This window comes from Pseudorca crassidens, chromosome 4 (genome assembly GCF_039906515.1).
Source record: "Pseudorca crassidens isolate mPseCra1 chromosome 4, mPseCra1.hap1, whole genome shotgun sequence".
Taxonomy (NCBI): Eukaryota; Metazoa; Chordata; class Mammalia; order Artiodactyla; family Delphinidae; genus Pseudorca; species Pseudorca crassidens.
Window position 1 is genome coordinate 80,667,328 of NC_090299.1, and position 21,163 is coordinate 80,688,490.

Sequence of the window (21,163 nt, forward strand, 5' to 3'; positions counted from 1 at the left end):
ACTTTTGCAGCTGGGCATAACTATATCTATTAATGTCCAGTGATTCTATATCTAAAACAAGAGAATTATTGGGCAAACAGTGTTCTTAGATGCAACCAAAAATACTTTTTCTCATTTAATGGTACATATTGATATATTCATCCAGTTTTTAATCTACCATAGAGTTATGACAATACCAATAGTTACTTTTAAGCCCTAAGTATAGATTAAAATGTTCTTTTGATTGTTCTCTTATAGTTATAGTATGAAAGCAATCATTTTTGTTAAAAGGAAAAAATAGATTATTTCAGATTATTTCTGAATAGCTAATATAGGTATATGGTTTAAAATTCAAAAAGTAGAATAATAGGTATGGCTCCTTCCCACTGAGCCTGCTGCATTGCTAACTCTGGGGCACGCCACTGACATTGTGACCTATTTCAGTGGTACCCCCTTGGAGTTGTGTGGTGCAAGCAGCCCTGCCTCTCCCCTGCCTCTCTGCCCAGTCATTCAGATCTCCTTCCTTACTGTTATCAGCCTCTTAAATATCCTACCAGAAAGACAATTTTTACTCACATCCATGTTTCTGTAATGTTCCTTTATAAATTTTGTCATACAATCACAAAACAGTGCTGTTCTCTTTACCTACAACTAGGACTTAGGGAGTAGCTGTGGCAGACCCACATTATGTGGTAGCATTCCACCACTGAGAAGAATAAGCATATAGAGACGATCACAAGGTACACTTGTATCACAGTTTATATCAACAAAAAGACTTAACTGTATCAGTAGGAAACCAGTTGAATAAAATGCTACACCAAATAGTGGAATAATCTTTAGCCACAGAAAGAATGAGGTAGATCTCATATTGACTTAGAAAGATGGGTATAATACAGTAGCAAGTTAAAAAAAAAAAAAAAAAAGCAAGCAAGCAAAACCAAACAAATAACGTTATTATGGTGATCACATCTATCTGTATGTATGTGTAAATATTTACAAGTCTGGAGGGGTCCACAACTAACTGTCAAAGAAATTCCTTTTGGGAGAGGTGGGTGTTATTCCATACATAGACTTTCCAGTTTTAATGTATATACTTATGTATTTTCAACTGTTCACAACGTATACTTTTTTTTTTTACATCTTTATTGGAGTATAATTACTTTACAATGATGTGTTAGTTTCTCCTTTATAACAAGTGAATCAGTTATACATACACATATGTTCCCATATCTCTTCCCTCTTGCGTCTCCCTCCCTCCCACCCTCCCTATCCCACCCCTCTAGGTGGTCACAAAGCACCGAGCTGATCTCCCTGTGCTATGTGGCTGCTTCCCACTAGCTATCTATTTTATGTTTGGTAGTGTATATATGTCCATGCCACTTTCTCACTTTGTCACAGCTTACCCTTCCCCCTCCCCATATCCTCAAGTCCATTCTCTAGTAGGTCTGCGTCTTCATTCCCGTCTTACCCCTAGGTTCTTCATGACATTTTTTTTTCTTAAATTCCATATATATGTGTTAGCATACGGTATTTGTCTTTCTCTTTCTGACTTACTTCACTCTGTATGACAGACTCTAGGTCCATCCATCTCATTACAAATAGCTCAATTTCATTTCTTTTTATGGCTGAGTGATATTCCATTGTATATATGTGCCACATCTTCTTTATCCATTCATCCGATGATGGACACTTAGGTTGTTCCCATCTCCGGGCTATTGTAAATAGAGCTGAATTGAACATTTTGGTACATGACTCTTTTTGAATTATGATTTTCTCAGGGTATATGCCCAGTAGTGGGATTACTGGGTCATATGGTAGTTCTATTTGTAGTTTTTTAAGGCACCTCCATACTGTTCTCCATAGTGGCGGTACCAATTCACATTCCCACCAGCAGTGCAAGAGTGTTCTCTTTTCTCCACACCCTCTCCAGCATTTATTGTTTCTAGATTTTTTCATGATGGCCATTCTGACTGGTGTGAGATGATATCTCGTTGTAGTTTTGATTTGCATTTCTCTAATGATTAGTGATGTTGAGCATTCTTTCATGTGTGTGTTGGCAATCTGTATATCTTCTTTGGAGAAATGTCTATTTAGGTCTTCTGCCCATTTTTGGATTGGGTTGTTTGTTTTTTTGTTATTGAGCTGCATGAGCTGCTTATAAATTTTGGAGATTAATCCACAACGTATACTTTTTAATTTTTTTTTTTACTAGTACAGAGTATTTATTGGAAAAGTTTTAGACTTACAGAAAATTGGTCAGTTAGTATCGAGTTCCAATACCATATATCCCTCCTACACACAGAGTTTCCTTTACTATTACAACCTTACATTAGTATGGTACATTCATTATAATTAATGAACCAATATTGATATATTATTATTAACTAAAATGCATAGTTCAGATTCACTTAGTTTTTAAGTATGCCTTTTTCTGTTTCAGGATCCTATCAGGATATCACATTACATTTAAACATCATATCTCCTTAGGCTCCTCTAGGCTGTGACAGTTTTTCAGACTTTCCTGCAAGGTTGTCCTTTTTAAAATCAGAAAATACATTTTCCATTTAAAATAATTAGTGTGTATACTTAAAAGGAGCATAGAAATATTCATTCATTTACTCACTCAGACAATATTTGTTGAGCTCCTGTGCTTCAGGCGCTGTACCAGGTGCAGTGATTCAAAGGTAAAGACAGACAGGATTACTATTCTTGCAGAGCTCACATCCTAGTTTAGCAAACTGGAGTTTGGGAAGGAAATAGACAGTAAAGCAATCAAAATAATAAAAGAAGATAATGGCCGATGTACTATGCAGAGAATTAAAACAGAATCATGAGTTAAAGTAACTGCTTGGTTACTTTAGACTGTGTGTATCTGGGAGATGACAGTGCAGCTGACTCCTGGCAGTAAGAGATCAGCCATGTGCCTATCTAGAGAAAAAGCATTCTAGAATCAGAGGTCACCCATCATGGCCAAGTGAGGTTGGAGAGTTCTGGAAATAGAAAGAAGGATAATATGCCTGAAGCAATGGGTTGAAGGAGAATACAGGGCTAGGAAATCTATGGGAAGGAGTCAAGATTCTGAATGCTATTGAAGAGTTTTAACTAGGGTTGTGACAGTAGATTTTTGCAAGATTAATTTGGTTGCAAATTTAGTTTTCCTCTGATATTCATTATTGCTGCTCAGTTATCACCTTTATGTAGGTAATTCTCAAAAAACCTTAATCAACCACTTTAAACACTTAGAAATTTGTCATTCCATTCTCCCTACTGCTGAATAATGTTTTAAAGATGCAAATCTGATTAAGACTTGATCCCACTCAAAGACTGTCCATTACTCTCTTTTTCACTAAAGAAAAAAATTTCCTGTTTTGGACTACAGTGTTTGAGAATTTGACTCCTCTTTTCCCATACCTGATTTCCCATACCTTTAGCTGACCCCTTCCATATTCTTAGATTCTACACTCCCAAACCACCTAAGTACTTGCAGTTCATGTCTCTGTGCCTTTTAAGGCACAGTTATGTTCTGCTTGGATTACTTCTATATTTGTTCTCCTTTCTCCATCCTTTCTTCTCAGTAACGTTGACTTATCTGCCAACACCTACATTATAAGCCAGTGACTGTAAAGAAGCATTCTTTCTCCCACCTAGTCTGGATAAATGCCCTCTTATACATCCTCGCTTTTCCTCTTATTACAGCAATTATCAAGCTATATATACTTTTTAATTTAATTTAATTTTTTTTTATACAGCAGGTTCTTCTTAGTCATCCATTTTGTACACGTCAGTGTATACATATCAATCAAAATCTCCCAGTTCATCACAACACCACCCCCACACCCCGCTGCTTTCCCCCCTTGGTGTCCATACGTTTGTTCTCTACATCTGTGTCTCAATTTCTGCCCTGCAAACCAATTCATCTGTACCATTTTTATAGGTTACACATATATGCGTTAATATACGATATCTGTTTTTCTCTTTCTGACTTACTTCACTCTGTATGAGAGTCTCTAGATCCATCCACGTCTCTACAAATGACCCAATTTCATTCCTTTTTATGGCTGAGTAATATTCCATTGTATATATGTACCATATCTTCTTTATCCATTTGCCTGTCGATGGGCATTTAGGTTGCTTCCATGACCTGGCTATTGTAAATAGTGCTGCAATGAACATTGGGGTGCACGTGTCTTTTTGAATGATGGTTTTATCTGGGTATATGCCCAGTAGTGGGATTGCTGGGTCATATGGTAATTCTATTTTTAGTTTTTTAAGGAACCTCCATACTGTTCTCCATAGTGGCTGTATCAATTTACATTCCCACCAACAGTGCAAGAGGGTTCCCTTTTCTCCACACCCTCTCCAGCATTTGTTGCTTGTAGATTTTCTGATGATGCCCATTCTAACTGGTGTGAGGTGATACCTCATTGTAGTTTTGATTTGCATTTATCTAATAATTAGTGATGTTGAGCAGCTTTTCATGTGCTTCTTGGCCATCTGTATGTCTTCTTTAGAGAAATATCTATTTAGGTCTTCTGCCCGTTTTTGGATTGGGTTGTTTTTTTTTAAAATTGAGCTACATGAGCTGTTTATATATTTTGGAGATTAATCCTTTGTCCATTGATTTGTTTGCAAATATTTTCTCCCATTTTGAGGGTTGTCTTTTTGTCTTCTTTGTGGTTTCCTTTAATAGGAATTGCATTGAATCTGTAGATTGCTTTGGGTAGTATAGTCATTTTCACAATATTGATTCTTCCAATTCAAGAGCATGGTATATCTCTCCATCTGTTGGTACCATCTTTAATTTCTTTCATCAGTGTCTTATAGTTTTCTGCATACAGGTCTTTTGTCTCCCTAGGTAGGTTTATTCCTAGGTATTTTATTCTCTTTGTTGCAATGGTAAATGGGAGTGTTTCCTTAATTTCTCTTTCAGATTTTTCATCATTAGTGTATAGGAATGCAAGAGATTTCTGTGCATTAATTTTGTATCCTGCAACTTTACCAAATTCATTGATTAGCTCTAGTAGTTTTCTGCTGGCATCTTTAAGATTCTCTATGTATAGTATTGTGTCATCTGCAAACAGTGTATAGAGTTTGACAGTTTTACTTCTTTTCCAATTTGTATTCCTTTTATTTCTTTTTCTTCTCTGATTGCCATGGCTAGGACTTCCAAAACTATGTTGAATAATAGTGGTGAGAGTGGACATCCTTGTCTTGTTCCTGACCTTAGAGGAAACGCTTTCAGTTTTTCACCACTGAGAATGATGTTTGTTGTGGGTTTGTCATATATGGCCTTTATTATGTTGAGGTAGGTTCCCCCTATGCCCACTTTCTGCAGAGTTTTTATCATCAGTGGGTGTTGAGTTTTGTCAAAAGCTTTTTCTGCATCTATGGAGATGATCATATGGTTTTTATTCTTCAGTTTGTTAATATGGTGTATCACATTGATTGATTTGTGTATATTGAAGAATCCTTGCATCCCTGGGTTAAATCCCACTTGATCATGGTGTATGATCCTTTTAATGTGTTGTTGGATTCTGTTTGCTAGTATTTTGTAGAGGATTTTTGCATCTATATTCATGAGTGATATTGGTTTGTAATTTTCTTTTTTTGTAGTATCTTTGTCTTGTTTTGGTATCAGGGTGATGGTGGCCTCATAGAATGAGTTTGGGAGTGTTCCTTCCTCAGCAATTTTTTGGAAGAGTTTGAGAAGGATGGGTGTTAGCTCTTCTCTAAATGTTGTCAAGCTATATTTTAATATCTGTTCACTTTTGTATTTCGGAGCTCCTTGGAAAGGAACAGTGCCACTTTTATTTCTATATCCCCAATACCATTTAAATTCTACTTAGCACACAAAAAGTGACTTCTAAATATTTACCTTTCAATTGAGCCTTCTGGCTAATGTTTCCTATTGCTTGCTGGTATTTCCACTGCAGTAGAAATTCTCAAAACACTTGTCTACACTCACTATCACCAATCCCTCTCCTCGTATTCTCTCTTGATTTCACCTCATCAGGCTTTTGCCCTCACTACCTTATTGCAACTGCACTTGCTGAGGTCATTAAGGATTTCATGCTGCTAAACTCAGTAGTCAATTGTCAATCCATCGTACTTAACCAATCAGAAACATCCAACACAGTTGATCACTCCCCACTCCCTTTTCCTTGATACATTCTCATCAGGACAGCTCATTCTCTTGGGTTTCCTCCTCTTGATGCTTCTTTCCAGTCTCCTTTGCTGGTTCCTTTTCTCCCAAACCCTTGGGTTGGAGTGCCTCCTAGCTCAGTCTATTCTTGTTTTCTCTTTGTCCCCACACTCCCTGGGTGAGCTCATTGATTTAAATACCACCTATGTTCCTAAGACTCACAAATGTTATCTGTAGCACAGACCACTTTCCTGAACTCCAAAATTCATTTCAAGCTAACTTCTCAACATCTTCACTTTTTTTTTTTTCTGACACCTCCATTTATAACTGAATTCCCAGTCTTCACCTGAAAACTACATTTTTGTGCAGTGTTTGCCTACTCAATTGATGTGGTTCAGTCCTACCCCTCCTGTTTTCTGTAAAAAGCTCCAAATATGGGCCTCCTTAAGGTTTTGGAACATGCAGAGCATGTTTCCACTTGTGGACTTTTATTCTGTTTGTTCCCCCTGATTGGAATATCTCCTCCAAGTATCTGCATGGGTAACTCTCTCATCAACTTTGCCTTTTTTAAATTGTTACACTTTCAAGGAGGCCCACTGGACCATCCTAGGTAAAATCACAAGCTACCCTGTCCCCAACCCTACCCCTGACTCTAGATCCCCCTATCATGTATATTTTACTTTTATTTTACTAGATAGTTAGATGATAGATAGATAGATAAATCTATCTAATTTTAAGTTTACTTTCCTTGCCAGAACATTTAGTTCTAGGATTTTTTTCCCCTTTTCTGCTTTGTTTAAGATGTATATCAAGAGTCTAGAACAGTATTGGGACATATTAAATGCTCAAGAAATACTTATTGAATGAATAAATGTCCTACTTCAAAGTAAAGATACTTAAAATTGAACTGATTATCCCTCAAAAGCAGCTTCTCCATAGCTTTACTCTTTATTGTACAACCATTTTACTAGTTACCCAGAAAAAAATCTAGAGTTATTATTTCAAGAAGGACTTTTTTTTTTTTTTTTTTTTTTTGCGTTACGCGGGCCTCTCACTGTTGTGGCCTCTCCCGTTGCGGAGCACAGGCTCCGGACGCGCAGGCTCAGCGGCCATGGCTCACGGGCCTAGCCGCTCCGCGGCATGTGGGATCTTCCCGGACCGGGGCACGAACCCATGTCCCCTGCATCGGCAGGCGGACTCTCAACCACTGCGCCACCAGGGAAGCCCAAGAAGGACTTTTTTGATACTTTTATGATTGAGTTCATTTTGAAATTGATGGAAACAATCTTCCCTTGACTTCTGTGATACCACACTCTTCTGTCAACTTACTCTTGCTTCATCTCAGTTGTCGACTATTCTTTCTACATTTTCTTCTTTATCATTAGTGTTTCTAGGTCATCAGTTCTTCTCCTTCTACTCAGTTTATCTGGGTAATGTCAGACATCTCAGTGGCTTCAATGAGCTTCCTGAATTTATGATGCCTAAACCTGTATGCCAAGAGCAGATATCTTAGTAAACTGCAGACTGAAGAGGTTAAGAATATGCCACCCCAAAACCTGTCACTTTGGCACATTATTTTGAACTAAAGGCAATTGAGAAACAGCAGATGAAGAAGGGCTTTCTGATCCCCCCCCTTTCTATCTAAAAGCAGATTGTAAAATTTCCATGTGCCAGGAAGAGCAGAACATTCTTATCACCAGAGAGTGGGAGTCAATGCCAAAATGGATCTGAGCAAAAAAATGTACAAAAATGAAAATAACCCTTATTTTCCACTTGTTTCCCCCATGTATTTCCTAGTCGCTTTCCCACAATTTAGTGCCCCTAGTAGCTTAATCCCTTTTCCTTTATGTTTACACTTCATCACAAATTTACCATTCTCTGGTTAAAAAAGCAGGTAAACTCTCAGTGTTAACTACTTCTTCAGGTCTTTATTTTTCGTATGAAGTATCCCTTGTATTAAATAAAACTTGTGTGCTTTTTTCCTGTTACTCTATGTCAGTTTAATTCTCAGGTCTTGTCACCGAACCTAAGAGGGTAGTGGAAGGTTACTTTTCTCCCCTACAAGTCTTCTCTAGACCTTTTAAATTAATTCAATACAAGTACTTTGCATTCAAAATAAACAAACCTGAATTCATCATGTTTTGCACACTTTCCCCCAACATGTACTTACATCCTCTACCTTTTAACAACCAAAAATTTGCTCCGTTTCCTTTATTCCCATTTTAAGTGAGTACCACCTCATTGCCTACCCCCAAATTCTGTGCATTTCACTTCATTTCCCTTTCCAACTGTAAATTAATCAACAAATTGTTTTAAATATTTTTGGAATCTCTATTTTTCTCCATTCCCAGAGCCAGAATGCATGGATTTGAACCCTGGTTCTGCCCTATGTTAACTAATTAGCCTTTAGCAAGTTAACTTCTCTGAGTCTCGTGCTCACTTCGACAGCACATTATACTAAAATCGGAACAATACAGAGAAGATTAGCATGGCCCCTGCATAAGGATGACAGAAAGAAAAAAAAAAACTTCTCTGAGTCTCAATTTTCTCACTGCAAGATGAGAATAATAACTACATCTACCTGTTGGGTTATTCTCAAAATTAAAGGAGCTGATGCATAAAAAGCATTTAGATGACAGTCTGGAACACACTCAGTAAATATTAACCATTGTATTTTATATCACTCCCCTACCTTAAATTTTTCAGTGACTTATTGGTGCCTTTTGGAAGAATTGCAAATTATCTTAACAAGGTTTGCAAGCCTCTTTGAAAACTAGCCTTCACTTACTAATCTTGTCACTGAACCCTTTGCACTCTGCTCTACTGTAAGGAATTTTTTTTCAATTCCTCTGAGATGCCTGTTCTCTTTCACTTCTGTATGTATAAACACATGTTTACCCCTTGCCTGTTTGGTCAATGTTGTATTTAAGCTTGAAACTTTACTTCATGGAGCCTAATACAACGCTTGAACCCCGTGTTTCCACTATTATAATGCTTGTCATGTCGTATTTTATTTAGCGGTCTCACTATATTGTTACCACTTTGAGGGAAGGGAGAATATCTGTCCTTCTTGCAGTATCCCAATTGAAGGTACTTAGTTAATATTTGTTGAATGAATGTTGAGTTAGCAGAAAGTTTGAGTCAAGTTTATAGCTCCATTTAATTCCTATAAAACATCATAGATTTGACAGTGTTCGATCATTTAACTCTAAATAAGATTTTAAAAATAATACAATTACAGTTTGCTAAAAAATAATACATTTTTAAATAACAAGGGGTTTCTTGAAGAGGCAGAGCCATTTCTATGAAATTTTAGTTTCACCTTGTTCTACTACTAAATGTTCTTATTACTATATTAAGGTCAGTTGTGTTATGCAATCTAATTTAAGACTTGAAGATACCAACACTTCACTGTAATGTAAAAGGGAGTTCAGAGATTAGTGGTTTTTATATGCTTAGTAATATTAAATGACAGTGATTATAAAAAGAACCTTAGGTTTATTGATCAGATGTGTAAATTATCAGTTACTCATCTTGACTTCTAATAAAAAAACCTGCAAGTTTAAAACTGTTTTGAAGACTTCTAACATTTGACCTTTAAATTTTCGATTCGAATCAATGTCTAAACATAAATTGGAGTACAATGTGCATTATTCAGGAATGATTGTAAACTTTTACTCTATTTTATTTTATTCTCAACTAATAAACTTTATATCAAGAAGTCAAAAATGAAGAATGAAAGAAAAATTGTTTTTATTTTTTTAATTATAAATCAATGTAAACTCTCTCTTTCTCTCTCTCTCTCTATATATATATGTATATATATATATATATAGTGAGAAAGCAAGAAATGAGAGTAGAGAAGACCTGAAGACTTATTTCTCTTTCTCTATATATCCTGAAATTTATACATGAAATATATTTAAACATAACCATATGTACAATATAGTGAGAATATAACAGTGTTCAGCATGATTACTGTATATATTGATAAAGAAATATTGCATTCAGGAGAACACATCAAAAAACAAAGATGTGGAAGTAAAGAGTAAAATAAAATTTCATGTTACTAGGCATTTTTTCAAAAGGATGTCAGCAATTTATTAATTTAAATTTATCTACTAGTAGGAAACCTTTGCTCTTAACTTTCTAATGGGCTGCCTGATGATAATCTGCATATATATAAATCTTTCCTTTATTTTAACACAAGAGAACTTAAAAATATAATAAATGAACTGAAGAACTTAAGATCTAAGCTTATAACTCCTTTGCTTAAATATCTTTAACGGCTGTACATTTTCTACACAATAAAAACCAAACTTCCATCCTACTGCAGATCTTCTAAAACCTGACTTCTACTTACCATTTCTCTCACTGTACTCATCTCTTAAACTATCTTTCCATGCACCATACATGCTCCTCGCCTCAAACCAAACAAATAGCTTGCCTTGGTACCTTCTTTTTTTTTTTTTTTTTAATCATCAACTTGCTTGTTATGTTCCTTAGCTTCAAATTTCCTCATCATAATTAAAGAAAGTTTATTCATCTTTTAGTATCCCACTCAAAACCAAACACCTCTGGGGTCTTTTCTTGATCCTCCTCAGCAAGAATTCATTACTTTTTGTCCCATGTGACGTGCTTACCTTCTGCTTTGGAGTATAGGCAAATTGAGAACAGATTCCATGTTTTCCTTATTTTTCCTAACCTCACGCAACAGTGACTTCCCTAGTTCTTTGCATATCATACATATTTAATAAAACCTCATTGAGTTGCATTGAAAGTGAGCTTTGGTACATTTTAAAACATTTGGGGGAATTCCCTGGTGGTCCAGTGGTTAGGACTCTGAGCTTTCACTGAGAGGGCGTGGGTTCAATCCCTGGTCAGGGAACTAAGATCCCACAGGCCACGTGGCTCAGCCAAAAAAAAAAAAAACCCAAAATAAATAAATAAAACATTGTGGAAAGCTTTTTATAGAATATATTGTCATTATGCATAGTGATCTGCATTCACTACAATAACCTGTGCTTCTGCTTTTCTCCTTAATTCCCTGTAATTCACCCTGCCTTCCTTCCAAACCATGCTGATATCTGAGCACTCAGAAGACTTCTCGGGAGACACAACAAAAAGTTATAGAACTAAACGAAGATGTTTTCAGTTTCCCTATTTTATTCATGATTTGATATTAAAAGTAGGTTATTTTTGTTTAATGGGCATTTATCGAATACCCAAAATGTCTCAAGGCGCTAAAATTTACCCTGGAAAAATACAAATGAACATGATGTATCCCCTGAGGACATCATAAGCTAGTGAGAATGCCAGACCCAAATATGGATAATTCTGTTAGAGGTGAATAAGTACTAAAATCGGAGCCTGTTGTGACATTGAGTCTCTGAAATGATAATGATTCAGATAACATTGGCTAGCTAATAGGTTTTTTCATTTGTGCTTAGATAATCTTTGCTCTTATAAAATCAGAGATTTGTTTTCTGCTGGTGTGAAAAGGGAGAAAACTCATGTGTGAATCTTCACTGGATGGCAGTCATTCAGCAAAGAGTTATTGAACACTTACTATGTTCCAGGCAGAGTTTTTGGCACTTACAGATGACACAGTCACCACCCTCATGAAGCTTGCCTTTTCTTGAGTGAGAGATCTTGACTGAGAGAGTCCTGTAGGTAAATAAATATCTGACATACCTTAGATAATGATACATGATACAAAGAAAACAAAACAGATCTTGGATTTAAGAGTGGGAGACTCTGCCTAGATATGCTGATAGTGGAAGACCTCTTTGAGCAGTTGATACCTGAGTTAAAACCTGAATGAGATCATGATCAAAAAGCTTGTCTTCAGAAAAATACCATGGTGGTATAGTTGTATATCTTTTCACAAGACATTCGTTCTATTTGGATCTTTATTCTAGTGGTTTCAAGCAAAGGAAGAAGGGTAACTAAGTTTCCCAGGTGGTTCTGCTTACCTAGTTTAAGATCTACAGCTCACCTCAGTAAGAAGTGCAATTGATATGTTTTTCACCATGGATCCTTTTTTTTTTTTTTAACATCTTTATTGGAGTATAATTTCTTTACAATGGTGTGGTTAGTTTCTGCTGTATAACAAAGTGAATCAGCTATACATATATCCCCATATCTCTTCCCTCTTGCGTCTCCCTCCCTCCCACTCTCCCTATCCTACCCCTCTAGGTGGTCACAAAGCGCCAAGCTGATCTCCCTGTGCTATGCGGCTGCTTCCCACTAGCTATCTATTTTACATTTGGTAGTGTGTATATGTCCATGCCACTCCCTCACTTCGTCCCAGCTTACCCTTCCCCCTCCCTGTGTCCTCAAGTCCATTCTCTACATCTGCGTCTTTATTCCTGTCTTGCCCCTAGGTTCTTTTAGATTCCATATATATGTGTTAGTATACGGTGTTTGTTTTTCTCTTTCTGACTTACTTCAACCACGGACGCTTTTATGTATTCTTTTCCTTTCTTTTTTTTTTTGTGCGGTACGCGGGCCTCTCACTGTTGTGGCCTCTCCCGTTGCGGAGCACAGGCTCCGGATGCGCAGGCTCAGCGGCCATGGCTCATGGGCCCAGCTGCTCCGCGGCATGTGGGATCTTCCCGGACCGGGGCACGAACCCGTGTCCCTGCATCGGCAGATGGACTCTCAACCACTGCACCACCAGGGAAGCTCCCTTTTATGTATTCTTGCCAAGGAATCCTAGACTATTTCACAAGCACATTCTCCTGGAAAAATGACAAAAGTTGTTATTGGAAGGGTATATAGCTGTTTTTCTCCAAAATTTTTCACAGTAGTTATAACAAATAAGTACATCTTCCCTTTTGAAATATATAAAGTGTGATTATACAGTTTATAACATCTTTTAACAAACATACTACAATTATATGCTCTGAGTAAAATTAGTCAAATGAATTTGCTTAAGAGTTTCAATAATATTGTGTAATACAAATATATGTCCAGAAGGGTATGTTATGTACATGATCCTGGTATGAATCTAAGTGACTTTTCACACTTCCTAATTTATATTTGATTTTTATAAAGTCAAAAGTGACTTTAGGGGCTTCCCTGGTGGTCCAATGGTTAACACTTCTCCTTCCAACGCAGCGGGAGCAGGTTCGATCCCTTGGCTAGGGAGCTAAGATCCCACATGCCTCCTGGCCAAAAAACCAAAACATAAAACAGAAGCAATATTGTAACAAATTCAATAAAGACTTAAAAAAAAAAGTGACTTTAGAGTCTAGCCCATAAACTGTATAATGAGGAGAGTAATATCTAATAGTAGAATGCCCCTAACCACCCTCGAATTGAAACACGATAAGTTTTATTTTCTTCTGTAGTTCACACGTTGTTGATTGGTTAGAAGACATCAATTTGTTCAAAGACACACAAATTTAGTGGCAGAACCAGAATGTACATTTCCAATGTCCATCTCCTATTCAGTTTCTAGTGTTTTAAAAAAGATAATGGAGTGAATTAACATTTAGCTTCTGGCAAAGATATTGTTGACTAAATTAACTTCTCAAAATTTAGATTATTTCAGTCTATACATGTCAAAACCATTAGGTGTTTTTTGTTTGTTTGTTTTTTCCTTCTGGATCAAGGCATTGTGGTGAGAATATAAATTTTTTTAAGATATATTCAGAACCAATCTTATTTCCGTCCAACTATAGAATGTAAATTTTAGGTCAAAAAAAATTATAGCAGAAAACAGAAATTAATGAGAGCTGTTGGACATTAAAGTAATGCCACAGCACCTCACTTTAATCAAATTCATTGTATATTTCCTGTTCAACTTTGGTTCTAAGTGTAGTCAAGCTCATTTCTTTGTAACCAAATACAATGAAAATCAACCTGTTTTTTAAAGAAATGTTGTTGAGCTAATGAAAGCAATGGAAATAAGTAGTTTGACCAAAAAAGAAAAAAAAATATGGAAAACTTAATTACCAAATGTCATTATTTATGGGTAAATATATAAATGCAAAATATATAGGGAAAACGAAATATATTCTTTTACCATCGAAGAGTTGTGCCTATTTAATTGGCCTTCATTAAATTGGTAACAGGGACACATCAGCAACCTTTGGAAAGCTTACACAAATTGTATCAATTATAAAGCTATTAAGATTGACTTAATTGTGCTGTCTCACTAGCAGAAAACGGGTCAGTTAGTTCAAGCCTCTGGAACACACATTATGAACTATTTAATACACATGTTCCTCCCGTTCCTTAGTAGTAAAGTTGTGTGACAGGTCTGTTTATGAAGATTGCATTGTAGAAGAGGTATTCCTTCCAGATCTCACTTCAGTATGAATATTTTGCAATTATCGGGTATGACTTGTGCTTTATTCAGTGAAGACCTCTTTTCTTCCCACACTGGACTTCGATATCAAATGAAGTAAAGATTGCACCTAAACACTTATTATGAGCCAGGCAGCCTTATGAAATGATTATATTATCATCTCCAATTTATAGGTGAATACAGAGAAGTGAAGTAACTTGCCCAACAGCACACAATTAGTAAAGTGGCAGCGTCCAGTTACAAACTCAGCAGGTGTAGTTCCAAATCCTACACTGATTTTAGCACTAGAGAATTCTCTCTCTCAATTCTTGTGTTGACATTTCCTTTCAGTTGTACTTGGGCAATCATAACAGGTGCTGTTTTATGAATAAATAAATATTAGATTTGTGTCTTAAGCCACCCAGGATTTAGGGCCATATTTTAAGTCTGTCGTTTCTGTGATGAACTTGGAAATCCTTTGGCCTTTAATAGAAAACTTCTCTAAAGACTATATTTTATTTGGGAAGATGCAGTTGTTGAAATGTATACAAAATGTTTAACTATGAAAAAATATTGCACCTTATACATTTTCAGTTGCAAAACTAAGATAATGGGGTGTGTTTGATTTATTTGCTGTCAATTTAAAGACAGTATTTTAGCTAAAGCAGTCTGTTGTAAACAGTTTTTTATTTAGAACATTCCCAGAGTTGACCATAGTTGCTTCTTTTTCTTTTTTCTTTTCTTTCTTTCCTCCTTTTGCCTTTTTAAAATTTAAAACATTAAAAGCAATAAAGAGCAGAACAGAAACATTGCATTATTCCCAAAAATTTTTCCCTGAGGTAAGGTTTAAATTAATCAATGTAAGATTATTCACTAACATTAAAATGGCTGCTCCATAAAGCACAGGCATAATTTCTGTTTCATATGGGGTTTTCAGAGCATTTCTAATGAATTCAGAGGATCATCTAATCCCAGAAAGAATACTTCCTTACACTCAAGAGGTCAGTGTCCTCTGTTTGGCGTCAGAAAATACCTAAACCTCTTTTTGTTTGATTTCTATCTGGCACCTCCTTTTTTTGGCATATCCTGTTGGCATCACCCCATAGAAAACTTCCTGAAAAGCAGATCAGATTGTTGTGATCCAGAAATGCTTTTGTCTGGCTTCTAGGTCATGCTTTAAACCCAGAACAAGTGACAGAGCTAAGCATACTATGTGAAAATAACCAGTCATTAAACTCGAGAGGTTTTTTTTTAAATGATGCAAAATACTCAAGTTGCAAGTAGAACTATTTTACATAAAAGTCCAGTGATGATGATTTTTGGCCAGAACTTGGAATAGCTGGGAAAAATATCAAGAAAAACAATTTTTATCAAAAGGCAAATTAGTTTTTGAAGCTGGTGTTAATTGGCAGCCAAGGTGTTTCATTATGAAGCTGAATTTTTAACAGTTGTTACTTAGTTACTATAAAAACACCAGCCAGAAGAAAACACTGCAGCTGTAATGGATATTTCTCCAGTCTTTCCCTGTCCCTCTGCCAACAGTGTCAATAATGTGAGTCCTGTTTCTAAACACCTATGTGCTGCCTGGAAATTGCCTGTGTTGGCTGTTTATTCAACTTCATTTCCAGATTAGATGCGTATTTGATAATCAACAGGTTCAAGGATGATCACTTTCAAACTGCCGGTGTTGTATTTTTCTGTTTTGCAATTCTCTATGTTTGAGTGAAACCTTAAGAAGACCTTATTGGAAGAACTGTCTTTTCTTGTAACCTGGAGTATTGAGCTAACCACAGGAAATATATAAATTGTAACTAGAAAGATGATTCTTTTGGATGAAGCAAAGAGAAACGTGGTGCCTTATCTCTATGTGTGAGTGTACCTACTGCTGTTTTTTTTTTAAGGAAAAACACCTGAGGGCCATAGGTAGCAAGTTCCAACTGTTTATTCCCCTTCCTAGTAATAAACAGCACGAAGGTTTCTCTCCACACATAACACATCCAAAGCCCCTGGGAGTATGTATGCTTTGATATTTTCCCTATCCTGACATTTTACTAGCTGACTAAGAAAAAAAATTGGTTTGCTCAAAGTCCTTCAACCTATAGGCGACAGATTCTTGTATTGTCCTGTCTATAGTCATCCTTTTGATTTCTGTTATGTTTAGCATCTAGTTTTATGGTGATGTATAGAGAAAATCATTTTTTTTGTGGTGATGTGATAAAAGTATTAGTTTAAATTACTTGCCGACAGTTCACCAACCAAATAATTTAACTATGTAATTATAGTCTTATTGAAGCCTTTGCTATTGATTTTAAGAAGCAACCATGGATCTATTTGTTGTCCTTCAGAACAAAAGCAGCTTTTCCTGTTGCCTTGCAAAATCTCAGCTAGGGTCTTACAGAGCAAAATAATGAATGCTTCCACTGCAGCATGTCACAGGGGAGGCTGGGACAATACTGAACTCATGCACACCACTGATCCTTACTTGCTGGGCAACATGTATGCCTGGATTTCTGACAGCCCTGCGGGTTCACTAGAGACCTCAGTCATTCTGTTCATCCTTTCGTAGGCAATGGTCGAGACAGTTAACAACCTCCTCCAGCCACAAGCCTTGAATGCCTGGAGAGACCTGACTACAAGTGATCAGCTACGTGCAGCCACCGTGTTGCTTGACACTGTGGAGGAAAGTGCTTTTGTGCTGGCTGATAACCTTTTGAAGACTGACATCGTCAGGGAGAACACAGACAATATTCGTAAGTGGCCTTTGTTCTACAGAAGGGCCAGAGAGGGACGAGAAAAAGCTATCATCTTGTTCAGCAGAAGAGAGAAAAGAAAAAAGTATCATCGATAGCGGACCAGATATCATGAGTGATACTTTATTTCAGTGGAGATAAGTTATCCTTTTTCTATAATTAGGAGGGTATCACCTATCATTAGCTTAGAAGTATCCTCATAATCATGTATGTATCCTCCTAAGGACATTCCAATATTGAATATATTAGCCTGAGATCACTTACAATGAGGTCCATGTATTTTTTTTTTCAGTTTTTATGTATGTGTGTATCTATGTATGTACAGTAGTATTTAAAATTTTATCCTTATGGGTCACTTCAGTTATAATAAGAATGTCTCTGAATTATAAACTATAAAGAAGCCAGTCATTTACATGAAGGTGATAAAACAATTTTTGATAATTGTGTTATTGGCTCATAAAGAGTATAAATCTATTTTTAATGTGTCTAAGGATGTAGCTGACAGTTTTATTTCAGAACATTTGATAAAGCTATTTCAAACTTATTACATTTAAAGATAAGTCAATATTGACATAATAGTACAGCTCTAGATTATAAAAGGATTTTCACTTAATTCATAAAATAAAGATAACATTTTGAAAGTAAACTTATAGTCAATGACAAATTGTAAGGATTTGAGCTTGAGTTTTAAAGTCTAGACTTTATAATTGCTATCCTTGTATTCTTATCTACCTGATTTTAATAGCTTTTATTTGCTTTATTTTGAAAAAAATTAAAACACTAAAAAAACTTCTAAATAGAAGACTGAAGTACTATAAAGTATGGCAGACAGAACATTAATTCCAGTGTTTTGATTTCAGAAATATTTCAATAATTAGATTATCTTAAACTTGTCATGTTTCTCAACGACCACTGATTATGTCTTTGCCATTAATAGAATTGGAGGTTGCAAGGCTGAGCACTGAAGGAAACTTAGAAGACCTAAAGTTTCCAGAAAACATGGGTCATGGAAGCACTATCCAGCTCTCTGCAAATACTCTAAAACAAAATGGCCGAAATGGTAGGTTAGAATTTATTTATTAAGCTTGATGGAATTGAACTTGTCATTAATTCATTGCATCTTGGCTTCAAATTTTAGGTCTTCTATCTAAAAGCTCTCCTCTCCTCTCACTACACTGTTCTCTTTCTTCACCTCCTCTTCCTCCTCTTTCTTAGCTCCTGCACCAACAATATTGCAATGATATTTGCTCTACAAAATTCTCAATTAGATTTTGAAATTGTTGTTAATTTTCAGTTGTAGAAAAATATCAGAAACTTGAATGTAAGGGAAATTAATAAACAACAAAATCCAGATGTTCTGACTTTTTTCCTTAAAAGGAGTAACTCACACCAAGTTGACAGATTTTGTTTCTAAAATTTCAAATGGAAATTTTACTTGTAATTTTAAAATTATATGTGTTTTTTCTTTATTAACTTCTTTTTGAGGGTGTTTCTATGATTTTCCTTTGCAAAGCATATAAAAAATACAAATGTAAGGAGATGCTTTTGGGTAATGGAACTGGTAGATATCGATTGATTTAGTACTAGGTTTTATTCATTGAATATGATTAAAATTAAGTAAATAAATAATCCCACAGAGAAAGTATGTCTGAAGCCTCACTAATATTAATTATTTTTTAATTTTCTTTATTTATATTTTGACTGCACTGGGACTTCATTTCCGCACGTGGGCTTTTTCTAGTTGCGGTAAAGGGGGGCTACTTTTCATTGCGGTGCACGGGCTTCTCATTGCAGTGGTTTCTCTTGTTGCGGAGCACAGGCTCTAGGCGTGCAGGCTTCAGTAGTCGTGGCTTGCGGGCTCAGTAGTTGTGGCTCACGGGCTTAGTTGTTCCACGGCATGTGGGATCTTCCCAGAACAGGGCTCGAACCCTTGTCCCCTGCATTGGCAGGCAGATTCTTAACCACCGTGCCACTTTACAGAAGTCCCTAAAATTTTTTAAACATATTTTTTGCTAAGGAAGTGAGATCCTTTAACCTGCTAGGTGATAGGAAGATGACTTCAGGTTGTAGCAACCAACTGAAAGCTGATTTTTCATATTACAAGGTAAATAGTTTTGAAAAAAGAAGAGACTGTTAAATAATATCAAGAAAAACAAATTATGTTTGTTACCAGCAGAACAAAATTCTTTATAAGTGTTGGAAATCTTATAAGACTGAATTTATAAATAGTACTATGTTGCTAAATTAACTGTGAATTTTGAGGCAGCAGTAAGATTTTCCTTTTTTTTTTTTACTCTTTTATTTATTTATTTAAAATTTTGAATGTTATTTAATTAATTTTTTTATACAGCAGGTCCTTATTAGTCATCAATTTTATACACATGAGTGTGGAATAAGATTTTCTATTACACGAAATCAGATTCCTGCATTAGCTTCCTGACTGGTTTCCCTTCTTTGACTCTTGCCCCACAACAGTATGTCCTGTTGACAAAGTGTTCTTCCTGAAACATGAGTCTGACCAGTTCACCTCCAGTTATGCTTAGAATGAAATCAAGTGACTTAACAGGCCTACCACATGCTCCCCAGCCCACTTCCTTCCTGCCTCAGCTGCTCCACCTCACGTCTGTTTTGTTTTTTTTTTTTTTTTTTGTGATACGTGGGCCTCTCACTGTTGTGGCCTCTCCCGCTGCGGAGCACAGGCTCCGGACGCACAGGCTCAGCGGCCATGGCTCACGGGCCCAGCCGCTCTGCGGCATGTGGGATCTTCCCGGACCGGGGCACGAACCCATGACCCCTGCATCGGCAGGCGGACTCTCAACCACTGCGCCAACCAGGGAAGCCCTCACGTCTGTTTTAGCATGCTCTCTGTGATCCAGACAGTCTAGTCTTGATTCTTTTTTTTTAATTGAGATATAATTGACATATCACATTATGTTTGTTTCAGGTGTACAACATAATGACTTGATATTTGTATATATTGTGAAATGATCACTCCAGTAAGTCTAGTTAACATCCATCACCATACATAGTTACATTTTTTTTTTCTTTTGAGAGGAAAACTTTTAAGATGTACTCTTTTTTTTTTTTTTTTTTTTTTTTGTGATACGTGGGCCTCTCACTGTTGTGGCCTCTCCCGTTGCGGAGCACAGGCTCCAGACGCGCAGGCTCAGCGGCCATGGCTCACGGGGCCAGCCGCTCCGCAGCATGTGGGATCTTCCCGGACCGGGGCACGAACCCGTGTCCCCTGCATCGGCAGGCGGACTCTCAACCACTGCGCCACCAGGGAAGCCCTAAGATGTACTCTTATGTCAACTTTCATAATAGACAACACAGTATTATTGGGTTGGCCAAAAAGTTTGTTCGAGTTTTTCCGTAAGATATTATAGAAAACCCCAAACGAACTTTTTGACCAACCCAATATTAACTGTAGTCACCATGCCACACATTACATCCCCATGACTTGTTTACTTTATAAATGGAAGTTTTTACATTTTACCTTCGTCACCCATTTTGCCTACTCCCACTCCTCACCTCTAGCAACTAGCAGTCTGTTTTCTTTATTTTTTTGTTTGTTTGTAAGATTCCACATGTAAGTGAGATATTTATCTTTATCTGACTTATTTCACTTAGCATAATGCCCTCAAGGTCCATCCAAGTTATAGCAAATGGCAAAATTTCCCTTTTATGGCTGAATAATATTCCATTCCCCATTTTATATCTCTATGTATAATTATATATATAACATTTTCTTTATCCATTCATCCATCAGTAGACATTTAGGTTGTTTACATGTCTTGGCTATTATAAATAATTCTGCAATGAAAATGAGGGTGCATAGGTTTTTTCAAGTCAGTGTTTCTGTTTGCTTCAGATAAATACGCAGTAGTAGAATTGCTGATCATATGGCAGCTCTATTTTTAATTTTTTGAGGACTCTCCATACTATTTTCCATAGTGGCTATATCAATTATATTTTTATCTACAGTGCACAGGGTTC

General features: G+C 36.4%; 1 protein-coding gene and 1 non-coding gene across 23 annotated transcripts in view; both read left to right on the plus strand.

The window, feature by feature from the left end:
* Positions 1-21,163, plus strand: part of ADGRL3 (adhesion G protein-coupled receptor L3) — an 874,612-nt gene that overhangs the window by 719,746 nt on the left and 133,703 nt on the right. For all 22 annotated transcript variants that reach the window (XM_067736151.1, XM_067736152.1, XM_067736157.1 and 19 more), the window contains 2 exons: positions 16,984-17,167; positions 18,105-18,227. In XM_067736151.1, the coding sequence (XP_067592252.1) occupies positions 16,984-17,167; positions 18,105-18,227 (307 nt within the window). The remainder of the gene's footprint in view (positions 1-16,983; positions 17,168-18,104; positions 18,228-21,163) is intronic.
* LOC137224194 (U6 spliceosomal RNA) lies at positions 8,554-8,661 on the plus strand. Its single transcript, XR_010943289.1, has one exon. It is a non-coding gene; the product is annotated as a U6 spliceosomal RNA (small nuclear RNA).